This window comes from Canis aureus, chromosome 19, assembly GCF_053574225.1.
Source record: "Canis aureus isolate CA01 chromosome 19, VMU_Caureus_v.1.0, whole genome shotgun sequence".
NCBI classification, from domain to species: Eukaryota; Metazoa; Chordata; class Mammalia; order Carnivora; family Canidae; genus Canis; species Canis aureus.
The window spans coordinates 41057271-41079357 of NC_135629.1; the positions used below are offsets into that span (position 1 = coordinate 41057271).

The 22087-nt window shown below is 42.0% G+C and overlaps 1 protein-coding gene across 5 annotated transcripts in view; it reads left to right on the forward strand.

Annotated features, from left to right (window-relative positions):
- Positions 1 to 22087, forward strand: part of USP4 (ubiquitin specific peptidase 4) — a 53271-nt gene that overhangs the window by 917 nt on the left and 30267 nt on the right. For 4 of the 5 annotated variants that reach the window (XR_013357927.1, XM_077858880.1, XM_077858881.1 and 1 more), the window contains exons 2-6: positions 1990 to 2117; positions 6203 to 6333; positions 7677 to 7803; positions 8392 to 8537; positions 8666 to 8727. Coding sequence is in view for 4 of the 5 variants with exons in the window: in XM_077858880.1 (XP_077715006.1) it covers positions 1990 to 2117; positions 6203 to 6333; positions 7677 to 7803; positions 8392 to 8537; positions 8666 to 8727 (594 nt within the window). In the remaining variant the exon portion in view is untranslated. Of the gene's footprint in view, positions 1 to 1989; positions 2118 to 6202; positions 6334 to 7676; positions 7804 to 8391; positions 8538 to 8665; positions 8728 to 11541; positions 11690 to 22087 lie in introns of those variants that run through there. The other variant, XM_077858883.1, reaches the window with a different exon arrangement.

The following is a 22087-nucleotide window of genomic DNA, read 5'->3' on the forward strand; positions in this document are numbered from 1 at the left end:
AAGAAATTAGGTGGTGTTTATGCTACTTAAGGTAATTGAGCAGGAAAGGGAAACATTTGGATTAGGAGGAATTCAGATAGGGCTGTACAGCAGGGCAAGCAGAAGTTATCCTGCTTCGGAGTGATAGATGAAGAATATGTGGCAAGATCAGAGAGAGGATGTTTCAGATAGTCTAAGGTCACACTAAAAGTGTTTGGAGAGTATTGTTCAAGGGGTTTAGAGGGAGGAACACCTGGGTGTTTCAGCGGTTGAGCATCTGCCTTCGGCTCAGGGTGAGATCCTGTAGACACGGGATGGAGTCCCACATCAGGCTCCGTGCAGGGAGCCTGCTTCTCCCTCTGCCAGTGTCTTTGCCTCTCTTTCTCTGTCTCTCACGAATAAATGAAATCTTAAAAAAAAAAAAAAAAAAAAAGTGGGAGGGGGGTTTTGGAGGGAAAAGAGCATTTTTTAAAAAAGATTTTATTTATTTCTTAGAGCGAGGCAGAGACACAGGCAGAGAAGCAGGCTCCGCCCACACAGGGAGCCTGATGTAGGACTCGATTCCAGATCCCAGGATCATGCCCTGAACCAAAGGCAGATGCTCAATCACTGAGCCACCTAGGCGTCCAGGAAAGGAGCATTTTAAAGATTTGGGTGTATATATAGATCCTTGTGGCTTTTGGGAAGCTACCTGATCATTCAGGTTTGTTTTTTATAAAACCTAAAGGACTTTGGGATACCTGAGTGGCTCAATCAGTTTTAAGCGCCTTGCTTCACCTTGGGTCATGATCCTGGGGTCCTGGGATTATCCCTGCATCAGGCTCCCTGTTCAGCAGGGAGTCTGCCTCTCCCTCTTCCCCTCCCCCTGCTTGTGAACTCTCAAGTGCTCTCTCTTAAATGAATAGATAGACAAAATCTTTAAAAAAAAAAAAACAAAAAACCTTGAAGGATTCACCAATATGATTGTTGTGCTTCCCCCCCCCACAAAGATTTACTCCTCCTCTCTTAATTGTAAAACATCATAGTGATACTTTTTAAAAATTTTTTCAAAAAAAAAATTTTTTTTCATAGTGATACTTTTAAAAGTTAACTTGTCTGTCCTAGACAAGAACTTCTATAAAGATCATTTGAAAAAAAAAAAAAGATCATTTGAAATTACTGAATTACTCATTAGTGAACAGGAATTTACTCATAGGAGGACTTCATTTAAATAAGCTTGAATCCAAAAATAAATAAATAAATAAATAAATAAATAAATAAATAAATAAATAAGCTTGAATCCAATAATTTCCTTTCATTTATTTATTCATTTATTTATTTATTTATTTATTTATTTATTTATTTATTTATTTTTTTAAGTAGATTCCATACCCAGTTGTAGAGTGCTGTGTAGGGCTTGAACTCACAACTCTGAGATCAGGACTTGATTTGAGACCAATAATTGGATGCTTAAGCAACTGAGCCACCCGAGCACCTCTCATTCTTTTCTTTTTCTTTCTTTCTTTTTTTTTTTTTTTTTTAAAGACTTTATTTATTCATGAGACAGAGAGAGAGGCAGGTTCCATGCAGGAAGTCTGACGTGACTCGATCCCAGGTTTCCAGGATCACACCCTGGCCTGAAGGCAGTATAAACCGCTGAGCCACTTGGGCTGCCTGAGAGTGTTTTTATTTTTTTTATTTTTTATTTATTTAAAAAAAAATTTTTTTTTTTAAATTTATTTATGATAGTCACAGAGAGAGAGAGAGAGAGAGGCAGAGACACAGGCAGAGGGAGAAGCAGGCTCCATGCACCGGGAGCCTGATGTGGGATTCGATCCCGGGTCTCCAGGATCGCGCCCTGGGCCAAAGGCAGGCGCCAAACCACTGCGCCACCCAGGGATCCCGAGAGTGTGTTTTTAAATGGGAATTGTGTGTTCTCCAGGTGGAAAGACCATAAAAAATTTAAAGGAGCAACTGCAGAAACTCAGAATCTCAGTTTTTCTGGCATAGTAAATTTTTATCTCTGTCTAGGTATCTTATTGACAGCCGGTGGTTCAAGCAGTGGAAGAAGTATGTGGGTTTCGACAGCTGGGATATGTACAATGTGGGTGAACACAATCTGTTTCCTGGCCCGATAGATAACTCTGGACTCTTCTCAGGTATATTATCCTATTGCTTTTCTAAGTGAAATAACCACCTAAGCAGTGGCCTGAGGTCATATTTATCATTAACATGAAGTTGTGAACCTAACTTTCCTACTGTGATGGATTAGAAACAAGTGTCCTTGATTTGAGTCAATAGCAGAAATCTTTGTAGACCCTCAGGGAGAAGTTAAACTATTTTTCCCCAAACTTAACTGCTTCAGGCAGAAGCATGCTTCTAACATTTTTCTTTTGCAAATTAGTTTTGCTAGAGATGTCAGATTTTATATTAATTAGATGTGGAATGGAAAGAAGTAGGATATCATTTTGAAATTGCATCTGGAATCTGAAATTTGGGTACTATAATTTTTTGTGTTATCTTTTTAGTGGAACAAATTGCACACCTGTCTACATCCATCAAGCATTCCCATGATAGTAGTTTGTCATAGGAGTAGTGTGAAGAGAGGTGGAAGGTAGAGTTATTAACACCGTCACATTGGAAGAAGTGATTGAAAAGATTAGCATGACATACCAGAGCTGGGCTAGTACCTATAGATGCATAGATAAGACAATTGATCTTTCCTGGGCTGTGTTTTGCCTAGCTTTAGACTCCTTTGCAAGCAGGACAGAGCTGATCTATTGATTGTGCCCAAGACGGGGAGTAGGAAGGCAGACAATGTATGAGGCTTGATCCAAGTACTTTTTTTTTTTTTTTAATTTTTATTTATTTATGATAGTCACACAGAGAGAGAGAGAGAGGCAGAGACACAGGCAGAGGGAGAAGCAGGCTCCATGCACCGGGAGCCCGACGTGGGACTCGATCCCAGGTCTCCAGGATCACGCCCTGGGCCAAAGGCAGGCGCCAAACCGCTGCGCCACCCAGGGATCCCCTTGATCCAAGTACTTAATGCTAACCTGGGTGTTTTTAAAAATGAGCAGTTCTTCAAATCAGACTTGTTTTAGGGGAGGTCTTAGTGGCATAATAATTCATGTGCTTTGTTTCCTGATGATGTAGGTCAGATGGTGTCATCACATCATGAAGTTGGCCTGAGGGAGCATGGGATTGTGTGTACATTCTCTCCCCCCTCCCTTTATTTTTTTAAGTAACCTCTAACCCACGTGAGGCTTGAACTCATGACCCTGAGATTGCTCTACTGACTGAGCCAGGCAGGTCCTCCTCTTTTTTTTTTTTTTTTTTTTTAAATAACAGATTTCTTAATGCTTTTAAGAATACTAGTGATTTGAATTCTAGGGCTAGAGGGGCTCTGTGAAATCATTTTGCATGACCTTCAGTAAGGGCAAGCATTTCTTCCATGGTCCTCCATTTTTATGTCATTTGGCTATGGCTTGAAACATTTACTGTGTGCTTAGGAGGTGAGAAGTGCATTCTGTTCAGACCCTGCTTGGAACATTGACAGTGCAGGAATGACCTATCTCTGGTGAGATAGGTTACCCCCTTAGTTCCCAGACTCAGTCCCCTGTCCCAGTCAGGCTGCCTTTCACCTAGGGAATGGAAGTGGCTGGATGGGACTCTTGAAAGTGTAGGAAGGATAGGGTACAGCATACCCTTGCTTATGTTGGTCTGCAGAGCACCCTTCTTTCCACCTCTGTACCTGCTGTATATCACATGGAATCCCTGTGTGTAGGCCAAGCAGTGCTCTCACTCCCCCCCCTTATTTGCCTCTGTTGAAGAAATTTGCAGAGACTAAATCCTCATTCTCAAACCTTTGTGTGATTCTGAGCATGATGCCTTTAGACTGATCTTGTTTCAAGTGAAAATAGTAAACTTCATTGGGAATTCCCAGCCATGTTTCCTATATTTGTACTGAGTCTAGAAGAGTGACGTGGGTGAAAATCATCACAGAGCCTTAAAGAGGAAAATGCCCCGTGGAAATGATGCACTTGGTGTTGGTGGTGCTGAGAGATGCATGCCCCTTTCCCACATTTAAGGGTTTCTAGCCACTGCTTGACACTGTGTGTAATGCCCTTATCTGCATAGTGCTTATTGTTAGAAATGAAGAAGAGTATCTCCCCAAGTTAGACAAGAAGTGAATAACTTCTGTGGGTTTTAATTTATAAATCAGAGAAAAGTTTGGAATTTTCCAAAAGTTTGGAAAGTTTGGTGTCAATTTTGTCAAGCAGAATGATACCAGGGGATCATCCTTTTATTGCTCACCAAAAAAGGCCTGGTTTATTGGTGTTAATAATCATGCCAGAGCTGCTGTGGAAAGTGGTTGGCTCATCAATGAAAAGGATCCATCTATTTTTTATCATTATTATTATTATTTTTAAAGATTTTATTTATTTATTCACGAGAGAGAGAGGCAGGCAGAGACACAGGCAGAGGGAGAAGCAGGCTCCATGTAGGGAGCCCAACCCGGGACTCGATCCTGGGACTCCAGGATTATGCCCTGGGCCGAAGGCAGGAGCTAAACTGCTGAGCCACCCAGGGATCCCCTATGATTATTATGATTATTATTATTATGATAAAATACACATCACTTAGAATTTATCATCTTAACGATTTTTAAGTGTATATAGTATTAAGTATATTCACATTGATTTGCAACCAATCTTGAGGACTTTTTCATGTTGCAGAACTGAAACTCCATACCCATTAAACAATAGCTCCCAATCTCCTTCCCTCTGAGCCCCTGGCAGCCACCATTCTACTTTCTGTGTCTGAATCTCACTATTCTAGATAACCTCTTTTAAGTGGAGTCATTCAGTGTGTTTTTCTGTGACTGCCTTATGTTATTTAGTATCATATTCTTGGGTTCATCCTCATAGCATGTGTCAGGATTTCCTTCCATTTAAACTTTGAATAGTATTCCACTGTAGTTGTATACCCCATCATAATTATCTGTTCATCCAACTCACCTTGGTATTCCTGTCCTCTGCTGCTATTTGACGCCTTTCCTATTCTCCCCGGAAATGAAAAAGGCAGAGGCGGATCAGATCCGAAACTTGGCTCTAAGGAAGGGCAGAAGAGCTGATGGGATAAAGTATAAATTGATGGGGGAGCAAGGGGGCATGTGGGACTGGAAGCCCCAGTCACCTTGTGAATGCTATTTATGATTTTGGTTTTGTTTTGCTTGTATATATTTGCTTTTGTGTGTGTGTGTGTGTGTGTGTGTGTGTGTGTATGTATGTATTTATTTATTTATTATTTATTTTTGTTAAAGATTTTATTCATGAGACACAGAGAGAGAGGGACAGAGACACAGGCAGAGGGAGAAGCAGGCTCCATGCAGGGAGCCTGATAATGGGACTCGATCCCAGGACCCTAGGATCACAGCCTGAGCCAAAGACAGATGCGCAACTACTGAGCCACCCAGGCATTGCTGGTTTTGGTTTTTAACATCCTATGCCTTGAGTTACAGATGAGGGGCACTGTTGTGCATACTTTTGCTTTCCCACTTTTGTGGTTTGCGCTACGGCAGGAGTGGGTGTTGATTGGCACAGGGAGGCTCCATTGATGGGAGATGATGGTTTAGTCTTCTTTTGATCCAGTTCTTTGGTCCTCAGTTGAGGGAGTGTGTATAAGATTGCGGATGTCCACTTCTGACTTCTACTAGTTATGCTTCCTGCCTGTGGTGCATGTGAGGTGGATGTTTAGCACGTTAGGGTCTTAAAGACATCTCCCTCTGTAAGGGGTTGTCCAGCTGGGTTTTGACTTGGGACTGTGGGAAACTAAGAATACTGAATGACTCTTGATAAAATAAAATTAACTTCAATGATGTGTTTGTTGCTTTCTTAGTAAATCAGAAGATGATACTTGTCTTCAGTGAAGTTTCAGTAAGCAGAGTATTATGTTAAATATTCATATTTAAAGTTTTCATTGTGGATTCGGGAAGCACGTTGAAAATGTAAATAGGTGTTTTTTATTCTGCGTACTCCACTTAATTATAGAAGAAAAACCCGTTTCTTTGAGGGCATGGCTGAAGCCAGGTCTGCTCTATGTTATGACCAGTGACAGAATTTTGTAATTTTGTAACTGTTTCTATAATAATTTTCTTGTTTCTGAAAAGTACATAAGAATTCTGTTAAACATTTCTGGGAAGAAGATGAATGAATTATGAGGTGTTTTATTTTGTTTTCAGATCCCGAGAGTCAGACATTGAAAGAACATTTAATTGATGAATTGGACTATGTGTTGGTCCCAACTGAGGCCTGGAATAAATTACTAAACTGGTATGGCTGTGTAGAAGGCCAGCAGCCTATTGTCAGAAAAGTGAGTACGCAGATTATCCCAGATGCTGGTCAATATTTGTGAATGCTCCTTGGGGACACCGGTGTTGGTTTTCTGGATGTACCTAAGGGGTTGAATAGATGTGTTTGAGGCTTTGTTTCTGATTCTCTTTAGGGAATTGTGGTCCTAAGTGTGGTGAGTAAGGCTGCTCACCTGGGATGTTACAGTGAGTGACCTCCAAACATCAGAGCTGCCCAATGGCTTGGGGATGTGTCCAGCAGTGCCATGAGAGCACTTTCTGGAAGGCTGTATGAGAGAAAGTTTATTTGGGGTCATACAGACATACAGTAATATACTGCTTCATTTATCTTACAACTTTTCTGAGACTACTTTTTTCTCTGTGCTTATGAGTCTTTGGCCACACTGTTGAATATCTCAAAAAGCAGATGGTTATAAGCCAGAGAAGAATAGCCTTCTGAGGGAAAGTGGCCCGTGGGATAGAAACCCAGATTCTTCACCCTTTTGGTAAATGGGACTTTGGAGAAGACCACCAATCCTGACTCCCATAGTCATTTGCTTGCTTGTCCTACCAGAGGGGAAATCACAGGAGCCCACATGCCTGCTAATAGGTAGACATTGGGTAAATTACTCACTCTTCCTGGTATGTAGTTCCCTTCTCAGAGTAGGAAAGAGCTGCAGTCCTGAGGCCATGCTTCTAAGAGTCATTGTTTGGGATCGGAACTACCTACTTTCTCCAACTGTAAACTTGGGCCCCTGAGGGGGGTTAGGGATCAAAAAGTTGGGGGTGTGCGGTCTCCTTCAGATGTCCCCTAATGCCCATAGTGCTGCCATATGGTGAGTGTTCTGCTACCACAGGGATTTAGCTACATTCTCTAGTTCTCTCTTTCAACAAACCCTGCAAGAGAGATATCACGGTCCCAACTTAGAGATGAACAGTGCTTTCTCTGTGGTGTAGTGTTCTAGCTAGCTCTGTTTCCATCCTTCCTCATGAGTGGAAAGAAGATTTTAAACTCCTAGGACAGGTGCTTGTGGCTTTAAAAATCTGTCCTTCTGATCCCCTGATCACTTAGGGAAACTGATTTTTTTTTTTTTTTTAAGATTTTATTTATTTATACATGAGAGAGACACACATAGAGAGGCCGAGGGAGAAGCAGGCTCCATGCAGGGAGCCCAATGCGGGACTCGATCCCAGGACTCCAGGATCATGCCCTGGGCTGAAGGCAGGCACTAAACCACTGAGCCACCCAGGGATCCCTGGGAAACTGATTATTGTGTGGATTCTGCCTCTTAGCACTGATGAAAACTATCATTTGCAAGACTGCCTGGTATGGAACCACTACTTCACCTGTGCCTCTTGTTTGCAGGTTGTGGAGCACGGCCTGTTTGTCAAGCATTGCAAGGTAGAGGTGTATTTGCTGGAACTGAAGCTCTGTGAGAATAGCAACCCCACCAATGTGCTGAGTTGCCATTTCAGCAAGGCAGACACCATCGGTGAGTAGCTTGGCTAGGGTCCTGAATATCTGGGGGTAGAGTGCAGAGCACCATAGCTGATGGGAAGGAAGCTGGGTACCCCCTCCAGAATTGTTATCCACAGTCTCAGGTTGTGGTTATCAATCCTGACCTGGTTTTTGTGGATAGCTAAGCCTGGGAATCATGTTTTATAGAATGCTAGGTGTGCTTCTACCTGTTTGACATGGTGATAAAGATAAGGAAATGCAGATTCAGAGAGGTTACAGTAACTTAGAGAAAATGTCAGGGCTGGTATTTGAAACCACATTTATCTTAACCTGGAAGATAAGCTTTCTTACCTTTCTGCATTGCTTATATGTTATAAATGGGACCCACTTCATCAAAGAAGGAGAAACATAAGGAAAATTTCTAGGTATATGAATGAAAGAGGATGTCTGTGGAAGATGTGTGGCCTTAGGAATCACTGAGGGGCTGAGGTTAGTCAGAACTGTTGGTCCAAAGCACCCTGTGATCATCCAAACAGGAAGGAGGATGAGCATTAGGTTGCTATAGCTGGTTTTAGCCTTGTGTCTGGAGAAAACCCTGAGTGATCTTTCTGCCTGTCCCCAGCAACCATCGAGAAGGAGATGCGGAAGCTGTTCAACATCCCTGCTGAGCGTGAAACACGGCTGTGGAACAAATACATGAGTAATACCTACGAGCAGCTGAGCAAGCTAGACAACACTGTGCAGGATGCCGGGCTATACCAGGGTCAGGTAGGATGGCTCAGGCCACACCCAGCAGGCAGCTCTGCCAGGGTCTGTGGCCAGATAGCTTCTGGTTCTGAGCTCGTCAGCAGTGAGGTCCTTTGCATATTCCTTACATGGTTTCCCCTTTCACTTAGGTGCTAGTAATTGAGCCCCAAAATGAAGATGGCACATGGCCGAGACAGACCTTGCAGTCAAAGTAAGTGAACTTTTTCTTGGCTTGTGGCTGGGCACACAGGCGTAAGAGACTCTATTTCCTAACGCTTTTACTTGTGCTATGAAAAAGTTTTCGGATTCAGATGAAGAAACCTTCCATTTCATATCCAGAGTCTGTGATATTGGCCTCAGTAAGCAGCTGGGAAGCTGTCTGAGGAAAGCTGTAAGGGTTTGTGAACACTGTGGTGAGCCTCTCCTTATTGAGAATGAAAGAAGGAAGAGAAGGGTCACAGATCCGGGATTGCTCCTCTGCTAAGAGGTGGCTTTGTTTTTGCCAGGAGCTTTTATTTTCTCCACCTGTGGTTAGAGGCTTAGCTGGAAAAGAAGAGGGCTCAAGCATGGGTCCTGTGTGACTTAAAGTTTGATTCAACCCCCCTTTTTACCCACAGGCCTGTTACTCATTACTGCTCTTTCCACTTACTGGGGCAATTATTCTGCTGTTAAACTGTGCCCTCAGGCACCTCTATCTCAGGAGAGGTTTGTGTGCGTGTGGAATTGTGCATGTCCTGAGAAGGGGATGGAAGAAGTGATGAGTTTTTCTTAACAGTATAAGGTGGGAGAATTGTGTCTGTGTTATGATAGTTATGGGTACGGTGCTGGTCTTGGCTCTCTTCCTTCAGTCAGGTCTTGGACAGTAAGTGATAGTGTTGGGCTTGTAGCTCTGTGGAAAATGATGAAAGATACAGGCACTCTCTTGAGAAACACTCCAGAAGATACAACATTTTGCCAACAATCTCATGGGTTTTACAGATAATCTGAAGCCTAGCCATGGACTCTAGTTTTAGAAACCCTGGTCACCAGTTCCTAACAAGATGACAAATAGCTGTGGTAGGCCAAATAATGCCCCCCTCCTTGTCCAAGTCCTAATCCCCAGAACCTGTGAATATGTTAGGTTACATGGCAAAAGTGATTAAGATGTAGTTAAGGGTCTTGACATGGGAAGATTATCCTGGATTATCTGGATGGGCCCAGTGTAATCACAGGGTGATTGGGGAAGACAGAGAAGGAGATGTGGGGACAGAAGCATTAGTCTAGTGATGAAATGCAAGAAAGACTTCACTGGATGACGACCTTAGTTTTGTTGGGTGCAAGGAACTCAGCTAGGTATCTATTAAATCATCCTGATGAACACCTTCGAACTCAACTGGAGATCTAAGAAAAGAATAGCTGCAAATCTACAAATAAAACAGTGACTGCTTTTTACAGGGTAGGAGGTGCAGAGAAATGAATCTGAGGCGATATATGGAAAGATAAACCGCAGAGGGAGGGAGCCTTTGTAAACTGGCTACCAGAAAGTATTAGAACAGTGGGGCACAAAATCAGAACTTTTAGAAGTCTGTTGCCTTGAGGCAAGTCTCTGTCTGAAAGGCACTCAGGTGGGAAAGTGGAGCGGGATCCCAGATGAGACAGTGTTGTCTCAGGTTCCCTAGGGTCAGAGGAAGACCAGGCGTGCCCAAGTGTGGCGGGGTTTCCAGGCATCTGGAGTGGGGAAGCCAGCTGCAATCAGTGAGCCTACTCCTGGGACTTGTGCCATAAACCGCAAACTGTTCTCTGAGCAGGGGCCCAGTGAGCTGCAGGACCAGTGCTTCACACACACACACACAATCACACAATGCGTGCAGCAAGAGTCTGCAAGGTCTGGAGACTTGAAGAGGGGTCACGTGCCTGAGATAGAAATGCTCAGTCACAGGCTAGGTGATTGACTGATTTTCCTTGAGGGCACATTGAAGAGTTGGGGCAGGGTACAAGTTTCGGCTTTGGGGCTGGAAATTGGGAGGCTGCCATTTTCATTCTCATCCTCTAAAGCAGTGTGGAAAGGCTTCAGGGAACAAAAGCCACATAGAGCAATCCTGAGCTCTTACTTAGCCTGGCCCCCAGGCAAGGGTGGTACAGTTCTGCCCGGGGCAGACACCTGATAATCAGCACATCAGGCCCCTCCCTCAGAAGATCAGCAAGAATATCCAGCTAGGACCAAGTTTATTGATCATCGAGAACTGCAAAACTCCACACTAGGGGAAAATAGTATATAGAATTCATGGGCTTTTTTCTCATGATTTGTTAGTCTTTAAATTTTAAGTTTTTTCTCATTCCTTTTCAATCGATTTCTTATCAACTTTTTTTTTTAAGTCTTAATTTTCATTTTTACAGTTACTTTTTTTTTTTTTAAGATTTATTTATTCATTCATTCAGAGAGAGCGAAGAGAGAGGCAGAGACACAGGCAGAGGGAGAAGCAGGCTCCATGCAGGAAGCCTGATGGGGGACCCGATCCTGGGTCCCCAGGATCACACCCCGGGCTGCAGGCGGCGCTAAACCGCTGCACCACCGGGGCTGCCCTACAGTTACTTTTTATCCTTTTTCATTTTATGTTTGTATATATATGTTTTTCTTCCTTTATAATTTTGAGATGCAGTTTCTTCTAACAGGCCAAAATACACCCAGGATATAGTGTATTACTTTGTCCTGTTTATCTGTCTATGGATTCTTTTTTTGTGTCTTTTAATTTTCATTTTTACAGTTATATTTTTTCCTTTCGTGGTATTTAATTTTATTTTTGTACATATATAAGGGTTTTTTTTTGTTTTGTTTTTACAATTTTGGAATCTAGTTGTCTAACAGACCAAAGTACTCACAGGGTCCAGTGTATTGCTCTGTTTATATTCTGTCTTTTGAAAAATTTATTTATTTATGTATTTTAGGTTTGGGGTCTCTTCTGATTTGTTTAGTGTATGTTTTCCTCTGGGGTGGTTGTTGCCATTTTTGTATTTTGTTCTCGTTCATCTATTCTTCTCTGGACAGAATGACAAGATGGGAAAACTCACCTCAAAAAGAACAAGAGGCAGTACTGATTGCTAAGGATCTAATCAGTATGGATATAAGTAAGATGCCAAAACCAGAGTTCAGAATAACGATAGCTACTAACTGGGCTTGAGAAAAGCATAGAAGACTCTAGAGAATTCCTTTTTGAAGAAATACAGGAAATAAAATCTAATCAAGTTGAAATAAAAAAGACTGTTAATGATACGCAATAAAAGTGGAGGCTCTAACTGCTAGGATAAATGAGGCAGAAGAGAGAATTAGTGATAAAGAAGACAGAATTTCAGGGGCAGCCCGGGTGGCTCAGTGGTTTAGCGCCGCCTTCAGCCCCGGGCCTGATCCTGTGGACCCGGGATCGAGTCCCACGTTGGGTTCCCTGCATGGAGCCTGCTTCTCCCTCTGCCTGTGTCTTTGCCTCTGTCTTTCCCTGTGTCTCTCATGAATAAATAAATAAAATATTAAAAAAAAAAAGAAGACAGAATTTCAGAGAATAGAGAAGCTGAGAAAAAGAATTACTGAATCTCGAAGGAAGAATATGAGAGATAATGCTAAACAATTTAGAATAATTGGGATCCCAGAAAAAGAAGAAAGAGGGGGGCAGAAGGTATATTGGAGCAAATTATAGTGGAGAATTTCCCTAAACTGGGGAAGGAAACATGCATTCAAGTCCAGGAGGCACAGAGAGAACCCCCCTCAAATCAGTAACAATAGGTGAGCACTCTGACATATAATACTGAAGCTTGCAAATCTCTGAGACAAAGAAAAATTCCTGAAAGCAGTTCAGGACAAGAGATTGGTAACCTACAAGGATAGAAACATTTGACTTTCAGTAGACCTACCCATAGAGACCTGGCAGGCCAGAAAGGACTAGCATCATTTATTTTGGGTGCTAAATGAGAAGAATAAGCAGCCAAGGATACTTTATCCAACAAGGCTGTAATTCAAAATAGAAGGAGAGGTAAAAAGCTTCCAGGACAAACAAAAAGAATTTGAGATCACTAAACCAGTCCTGCAAGAAATATTAAAGGGGGTCCTTTAATCAAAGAGAGAACCCAAAAGTAATAGAGACCAGAATGGAACAGTGGCAATATACTTAAATAGTGACTTTACATGCAATATAGTGTCACTAAATTCTTTCAGTAGTTACTCTGAATGTAAATGGGCTAAATTCCCCAATCAGAAGACACAGGTATCAGATTGGATAAAAATGGAAGACCCGTGGATCTGCTGACTGCAAGACACTCACTTTAGACCCAAAGACAAAAAAAAAAAAAAAAAAGGACCCAAAGACACCTCCAGATTGAAATTGAGGGGGTGGAGAACCATTTAGCATGCTAATGGACATCAAAAGAAAGCTGTAGTGGCAATCCTTACATCAGACAAATTAGATTTTAAACCAAAGACTGTAATAAGAAATAAGGAAGGACACTGTATCATAATTGAAGAGTCTATCTAACCAGGAGATCTAACAATTGTAAATATTTATGCCCCTAACATGGGAGCAGCCAGTTTCATAAACCAATTAATAACAAAATTAAAGAAACATTGTTAATACAATAATAGTAGGGGACTTTAGCACCCTATTCTCTGCAGTGGACAGATCATCTAAGCAGGTCAATAAGGAGACAAATGCTTTGAATGACACACTGGACCAGATGGACTTCACAGATATATTCATAGCATTCCATCGTAAAGCAACAGAATACATATTCGTCTCAAGTGCACATAGAACACTTTCCAGAATAGATCACATACTAGGTCACAACTCAGATCTCAACTGGTACCAAAAGACTGGAATCATTCCCTGAATATTTTCAGACCACAATCCTCTGAAAGTGGAACTCAATCACAAGAAATTTGGAAAGAAACACATGGAGGTTAAAGAACATCCTACTAAAGAATGAATTTGTCAACTAGGAAATTAAATAAGAATTTTAAAAATTCATGGAAACATGAAAATGAAAACACAGCTGTTAAAAACCTTTGGGATGCAACAAAGGTGGTCCTAAAAGGGAAGTGTATTATAATATAAGCCTGTCTCATGAAACAAGAAAGGTCTCAAATATACATCATAGCCTTACACCTAAAGGAGTTGCAGAAAGGACAATAAATAAAGTCTAAACCCATCAGGAGATGAGAATAAAGATTAGAGCAGAAGTCAACAAAATAGAAACCGAAAGAATAGAACAGATAACGAAACTAGGAGCTGGTTTTTTTTTTTTTTTCCCAAAGATTTTATGTATTCATAGAGACAGAGAGAGAGGCAGAGACACAGGCAGAGGGAGAAGCAGGCATCATACAGAGACCCTGACGTGGGACTCGATCCAGGGTCTCCAGGCTCACGCCCTGGGCTGTAGGCGGCGCCAAACCGCTGCGCCACCGGGGCTGCCCGGAGCTGGTTCTAAGAAATCATGAGATCAATAAGCCCTGGCCAGACTTATCAAAAAGAAGAGAAAGGACCCAAATAAATAAAATCATGAATGAAAGATGATAGATTAGAACTAACACCAAAGAAATACAAACAATTTTAAGAATATGCTATGAGCAACTATATGCCAACAAATTAGGCCATCTGGAAGAAATGGATGCATTACTAGAAATGTATAAACTGATGTGTCTGAGTGACACAGTCAGTTAAGTGTCTGCTTTTGGCTCAGGTCATTATCCAGGGCCCTGCAGTCAAACCCCGCATTGGACTCCCTGCTTGGCAGGGAAGTCTGCTTCTCCCTCTCCCTCTGCCTCTTTCTCTCTCCTCCTCCCCTCAAATAAATAAAATCTTAAATACCAAAATAAAATCTTAAACAGGAAGACCTAGGAAACCTGGACAGACTCATAAGTAGCAAGGAAATAGAAACAGTAATAAAAAATCTCCCAAAAGGGGCAATCTAAGTGGCTGGCGCAGTGGTTTAGCACCTGCCTTCGGCCCAGGGCATGATCCTGGAGACCTGGGATCGAGACCCACGTCAGGCTCCCTGCATGGAGCCTGCTTCTCCCTCTGCCTATGTCTCTGCCTCTCTCTCTCTCAAATAAATAAATAAAATCTTAAAAAAAAAAAAAACTCCCAACAAATAAAGAGTCCAGGGCCAGATAGCTTCCCAAGGTAATTCTACCAAACATTTAAAGAAGAATTAATATCTATTCTGAAGCTGTTTGAAAAAAGTAAAAATAGAAGGAAATCTTTCAGACTTTCTATGAGCCCAGCAGTACCTCGATCCCAAAACCAGACAAAGATCCCACCAAAAAGAAGGATTACAGATCAGTATTTCTGATGAACATGGATGTAAAAATTCTCACCAAGATACTAGCCAATAGGATCCAACAGTACATTAAAAGGATCATTCACCACAACCAAGCAGGATTCATTGCTGGACTGCAAGAGTGGTTCAGCATCTGCAAATTAATCAATGTGATACACTACGTTAATAAAAGAAAGGAGAACTGTATGATCCTTTCAGTAGATGCAGAAAAAGTGACAAAGTATAGCATCCTTCCTTGATTAAAGCTTTTCACAGTTCAGAGATAGAGGGAACATACCTCAACATCAGAAAAGCTATATACAAGAAGCCCACAGTGAATATCATTCTCAGTGGATTCCCAAAAAAATGAGAGCCTTTCCCCTAAGGTCAGGAACATAACAAGGATGTCCACTCTCACCACTGTTGTTTAACGTAGTGCTAGAAGTCCTAGCCTCAGCAATCAGGAAATAAAAAGAAATAAAACAGGGATCCCTGGGTGGCACAGCGGTTTGGCGCCTGCCTTTGGCCCAGGGCGCGATCCTGGAGACCCGGGATCGAATCCCACATCAGGCTCCCGGTGCATGGAGCCTGCTTCTCCCTCTGCCTGTGTCTCTGCCTCTCTCTCTCTCTCTCTATCATAAATAAATAAAAAAAAAAAAATTTAAAAAAAAAAAATAAATAAATAAAAAGAAATAAAACATATCTGAATTGGCAAAGAGAATGTCAAACTTTCACTCTTTTTTTTTTCAAACTCACTCTTTGCAGATGACATGATTCTCTGTGGAAAACCCAAGACTCCACCCCAAAATATCTAGAACTCATAGGAATTCAGCAATGTGGCAGGACATAAAATCAGTGTACAAAGATCAGTTGCATTTCTGTATACTAACAATGAGACAGAAGAAGGAGAAATTAAGTACTTAAAATTGCACTAAAAACCATAAGATAGCTAGAAATAAACCTAACCAAAGAGGCAAAGGATCTGTATTCAGAGAACTATAGAATACTCATGAAAGAAGTTGAGGAAGACACAAAGAAATCCTTGCTCATGGATTGGAAGAACAAGTATTGTTAAAATGTCTATACTACCTAGAGCAACCTGTACATTCAGTGCAATCCCTATCAAAATATCATCAACTTTTCTCACAATAATCGTAAAATTTGTACAGGACCAGAAAAGACCCAGAATACTTGAAGGAAAGTTGAAAAAAACCATAGCTGGTGACATCACAATTCCAGAGTTCAAGCCACACTATATCACAAAGCTATAATCTTCAAGATGCTTTGGTGCTGGCACAAAAACAGGCATATAGATCACTGGAACAGAATGGAAAACCCGGAAATGGACCCTCAAGTCTATGGTCAGCTAATTTTCGGCAAAGCAGGAAAGAATATCCAATGGAAAAAAGATCGTCTCTTCAACAATTGTTGTTGGACAGCCTCATGCAGAAGAGTGGTTCATTTTCTCACACCATACATAAAAACATTCAAAATGGATGAAAGACCTAAATGTGAGAAAGGAATCCATCAAAATTGTAGCAGAACACAGGCAGCAACCTCTGTGACATCGGCCACAGCAACTTCTTGCTAGACACGTCTCCAAAGGCAAGAGAAACAAAGGCAAAAATGAACTATTGGGACTTCATCAAGATAAAAAGCTTTTGCACAGCAAAGGAAACTGTCGACAAAACCAAGACAACTGACAGAATAGGAGAAAATATTTGCAAATGTCTTAGCAGATAAAGGGTTAGTATCCAAAATCTATAAAGAACTTATCAGACTCAATACCCAAAGAACAAATAATCCAGTCAAGAAGAGGGATGCCTGGGTGGCTCAGTGGTTGAGCTTCTGCCTTCGGCTCAGGGTGTGATCCCGGGCCAGGGATCGAGTCCCGCATCGGGATCCCTGCGAGGAGCCTGCTTTTCCCTCTGCCTATGTTTGACTCTCTGTGTCTCTCATGAATAATTTTTTTTTATAGAAAGAAATGAGCAGAAGTTATGAACAGACATTTCTCCAAAGAAGACCTAAAAATGGCCAACAGACACATGAAAAACTGCTCAATATCATTTGGCATCAGAGAAATACAAATCAAAATCACAATGAGATACCACCTCACACCCATCAGAATGGCTAAAATTAACAAGTCAGGAAACAAAAGCTGTTGGTGAGGATGCAGAGAAAAGGGAACCCTCTTACACTGTTGGTGGGAATGTAAGCTGGTACAGCCGTTCTGGAAAAAAAAGTATGGAGTTCCTCAGAAAGTTGAAAATAGAGCTGCCCTGCAACCCAGCAATTGCACTAAGTATTTGTCCCAAAAATACAAATGTAGTGATCCAAAGGGACGCCTGCACTCCAGTGGTTCATAGCAATGTCCACAATAGCCAAACTATAGAAAGAGCCCAAATGTCCATCTATAGATAAATGGATAAAGATGTGGCATATGTGTGTGTGTATACACACACATACACATTAGAATATTATTCAGCCATAAAAAATGAAATCTTGCCATTTGCAATGACTTGTATGGAACTAGAGGGTATTATGCTAAGCGAAATAAGTCAAACATAGTATTTCACTCGTGGAATTTAAGAAAAAACAGGATCATAAGGGAAGGGAGGAAAAACCAAGACAATTAGGGAGACAAATCATAATAAATTCTTAATCATAGGAAAGAAACAGCATTGCTGGAGTGGAGGGGGATGGGGTAACTAAATGATGGATGTTAAGGAGGGCACGTGATGTAATGAGCAGATAGGTTTCACTGGCCATGAGCCAGGGAATGTGGGCAGCCTCTAGAAGTTCTTACAGCCTCTACTAAGGAACACAGCTTTTTTTTTTTTTTTAATTTTTATTTATTTATGATAGTCACAGAGAGAGAGAGAGAGAGAGGCAGAGACTCAGGCAGAGGGAGAAGCAGGCTCCATGCACCGGGAGCCCGATGTGGGATTCGATCCCGGGTCTCCAGGATCGCGCCCTGGGCCAAAGGCAGGCGCCAAACCGCTGCGCCACCCAGGGATCCCAGGAACACAGCTTTTTAGGTCAGTGAGGATCATTTTGGATTTCTGACCTGCAAAACTGTTAAGATAATTTATGTTGTTTTAAGCCATTAAGTTTTTGGTGATTTGTGACAGCAGCAATCAGAAGGCTAGCCTAAACTGCTAACTCTTTTCTCGGAACTGGAAATGCCTAGAGCTGAGAAAAAATAACATAAAAACTGTGAGGAACCCCCAGGGGAAACAAGGTGGTCGGATTTCTGTGAGGTAGGGTTGACAACTCAGAGCAGAAGAGGTTGGATGTACTGGCCAAGGGACACTCTTAGGGTCCTGCCTGTTTCTCTTCCTAGTGCTACTTCTTCACATCCTTTCCACACCTTGAGGTCTCCGATTCCAAAGAAGGGAGATAGCTTTTGTAAAAGAGCAATGCCTCTTTGAATTTTCCTGAAGGTTAAAGCCTCCCTGCAATGTGGAGTGAGCCCGTGGCCGGTGAGCCCAGAGTGAGAGTCCTGAGGTACACTCTCTTCTCCCCTCCCCCTTATAGTGCCAGACACTGTTCTAAATACTGTAGATACAGCAATTAACAAAGTTTCTATCTCAAGGAACAGTAAATAGACCAGAAAAGCCCACATGTCCAATGATTTTTAAGTACTGTAGGAAAAAATCAGGGAAGAAAATTAGAAAGTGTTAGGCTTTGGGAAGGGTTAGATTTAAATAGGATGATGGGGAGGCCCCACGGAGGTGCCATTTGAACATGATCACAAAGGAGGTGAGGGAGTCAGCAGCCAGCAGATTGCTTAATGAGAATAATGTGAGGCTGAGGCACCAGCAGTGCTGGCAGTTCTGAGGTGGAAGCAGGCTTTGTTGAAGACTGGCAGGAGGTTTTTGTGGCTCATGCCAGAAGGGATGGCAGGAGGGTTTGGGGGATGAGGTGGTGGGCCCCATGGGCCACGTGAGACCATGGATTCTACCTGAACTCTATAGGGAGTTCCTTGGGGAGATTGCTGTGAGTGGAGGAGTATGGTCTCACTTGGTGAATAGCTCACAGGGAGCCATGATGAGAAGCTGACTGGTATAGTCAGAGTGAAAGAAAATGGCAGATTGACAGCCTGTGGTAGTGGGAAGGTAGTTCATGTTCCCAGCCTCCTGTGTGGATGCAGTAAGCATAATGAATATCAGGCAAAGGAAGGAAATGGGTCCATGAAACAGGAATAAGTAGGCATCCTCGGGAACAAAGAATTCAGGAGATGGGTTGAGTAGCATAATGGATGTTATGAAGACTGAATGAGCAAGTTGGAAGGTCAGGTTTAAGAATTCTGTAAGGCATTGGGATAAAAAGGTGAAAGGTGAAGCACAGTGCTATAAGGATGAGTGTAGAAATGTCAATATTTGTATAATAGAAATCTCAGAAGCAGAGAGTAAATGACAGGAAGAAGGGGAAGAACATGTTTGAGAATATAATGACCAAGAGTTTCTCAGAAATCCTAAGAGGAAAAGGTCTGTAATTTAAAGAATGCTAAACATGACAGATGGAAGGAAGAAAGCCCACGCCTCGACACACTACAGTGAAAATTTAACAAAGATGTAGAGAAAATTCCAAATTTTTTTGAAAGGAAGTCACAAAGGTCTCTCTCTCTCTCTCTCTCTGTCTCTATGAGTAAGTAAATAAAATCTTTAAAAAAAAAGGGGAGGGGGGCAGCCTCTGTGGCGCAGCGGTTTAGCGCCGCCTGCAGCCCAGGGCGTGATCCTGGAGACCCTGGATCTAGTCCCACGTCAGGCTCTCTGTATGGTGCCTGCTTCTCCCTCTGCCTGTGTCTCTGCCTCTCTCTCTCTCTCTCTCTCTCTCTGTCTCTATGAATAAATAAATAAAATCTTAAAAAAAAAAAAAAAAAAAGGAAGTCACAAAGGAATAAGCAGACCAGTATCAAATTTGTCAGTAGCAACAATAGATCTAAGAGCTACTTTTTCAGTGTCAAAGTAAAATGGCTTTAAAAGCAGAATTTTGTATCTTACTAAACTGTTATTTAAACGTAGTATTTTTTTCCTCTAGCATAGCTGACCTTGGAAGGTTTTCCACACGGAGCTCTTGAGTGGGGGAAGTACTTTTAAGAGCTCAGCAGCATGCAATAGAATTCATAACACATGTGGGAGAGCACATAGCTAAGGAAGTGTTCTTTTGGTCAGAAGAACAAGGGTTTTGTGATTTTGGAGTAAGCAAAGATTTGTTACATGAGACAACCCCACAAACCATGGAGAAGGAAATGGATAGAAGGGGTGACTGACTTACAAGTTAAGAACTTCACTAGAGAGTAAAAAGGCAAGCCACGGGGTGAGAAAAGATATTTGCAATACATATGTCTGACACATTGCTTATATGCAGAATTTTGAAGAAACACCTCCAAGTCAATAAGTAAGTTAGGCAACCCCATTAGAAAAGAGGCAAAAAAAAATCTTTAGAACAGTTACTTTACCAAAAAGGATATCCAGATGGCTAGGAAGTACATGGAAAGGTGTTAACCTCAGCAGTCATTCAGAAATAGCAAATTAAAACCACAACTGCTTCTGCACACCCACTGGAATAGCTCAGTGAAAAAGATAGTACCAAGTGATGTTGAGGTGTGGAGCACCCCAAATTGTTTGGCCTTGCTGGTGGGGCATATCAATTTGTGCAGTGATTTTAGGAAAAGATTTGGCAACCCATACTACATGAAGAATTATGTGCATATTCTACAATTTAGCAATCCACTTCTAGGCATACAGCCAGCAGAAATACATCTCATGTTCACTTAAAAATAGGTTCAAAGATATTCACCATAGCACTGCTTGTCATAGTCAGAAACTGGAGTTAAACCAGATATCCACCAAAAATAGAGGGGATAGATACATTGTGGTATATTCACACAGTGGAAGCCTGTAGGGATCCAACAATGTTGAGTATCATGAATGTTGAATGAGAAGCCAGACAAAAACAGCATCCTATAATCTCTTGATACAAAGTGTAAAAACAGGCAAAACTTACATTGGGGGGGGCGCTCAGTATCATGGTAGTGGTTAGCTGTGGGAGGAAGAATCATGGCTGAAGGGAGCATGAAGAGGACACATGGGGTCTAGGGGTGTCCTGTTTCTGAGTCAGTACTGGTTATGTAAATGTATTCACTTGGTGCAAGTTTCTTTTTTCTTTCTTTCTTTTTTTTTCTTTGGTGCAAACTTCTTAATTTTGACTTAGATTTATGTATTCTCTGTGTAATTCTTCAATAGAAAGTATAAGAAGAAAGGTGTAAGAAAGCAACCTATATCAACTAACAGTCCAGAATTAAATTCTGGGCAATCCCAACATGGAAGACAAGTACGGAATGGGTGGCAGTGCAGAGCAGAGAGAGATGAGAACATGCTGAACTCTTTGTCTGTGGGGAAGTGTAGATGGTTACAAGTGTAAGTAATTGATGGGGAAAAATAATAGTTACAGGTCCTAAGAAGTTAATGGAGTAACTGCCAGAAGTGTAAAAATAGAATATATATGTTTGAAATGTGTTGATTAGGAAAGCTTTGATGGCAATTAAAGAGATGTTGGAGAGATGTTGGGCACCCCGGGTGGCTCAGCGGTTTAGTGCTGCCTCCAGCCCAGAGACTGATCCTGGAGACCTGGGATCGAGTCCTGCGTCGGGCTCCCTCTGTGGAGCCAGCTTCTCCCTCTGCCTGTGTCTCTGCCCCACCCCATAAATAAATTAATTAACTAAATCTTTAAAAAAGAGAGCGAGAGATGCTTAAGTCTTTCCAAGTAGAATTTCTGAGGTGGGCAGTCCAGTGCTGGTATCATTAGAAACCCAACCACTCTGTCCTGTTACTCTGCTGTGTACAGCTTCTACTTCAAAGGTGCTTGTCGGGCAGCCTGGGTGGCTCAGTAGTTTAGCCGCCTTCGGTCCAGGGTGTGATCCTGGAGACCCAGGATGGAGTCCTTCATTGGTCTCCCTGCGAGGAGCCTGCTTCTCCCTCTGCCTGTGTCTCTGCCTCTCTCTCTGTGTGTGTCTCTCATGAATAAATAAATAAAATCTTAAAAAAAAAAAAAAAAACAAAAAAAAGGTGCTTGTCTGTGGGTCCTGGGTCCAGGATCCTGGAGCTGCTGTGGTTACACCTGTATTCAAGTGGCAAGGGAGGGACACCTGGGTGGCTCAGCAGTTGAGCATCTGCCTTCAACTCAGGCTGTGATCCCAGAGTTCCAGGATCGAGTTCCCCATCAGGCTCCCTATGGGGAGCCTCTCTGTCTATGTCTCTGCCTCGCTCTCTGTGTCTCATGAATAA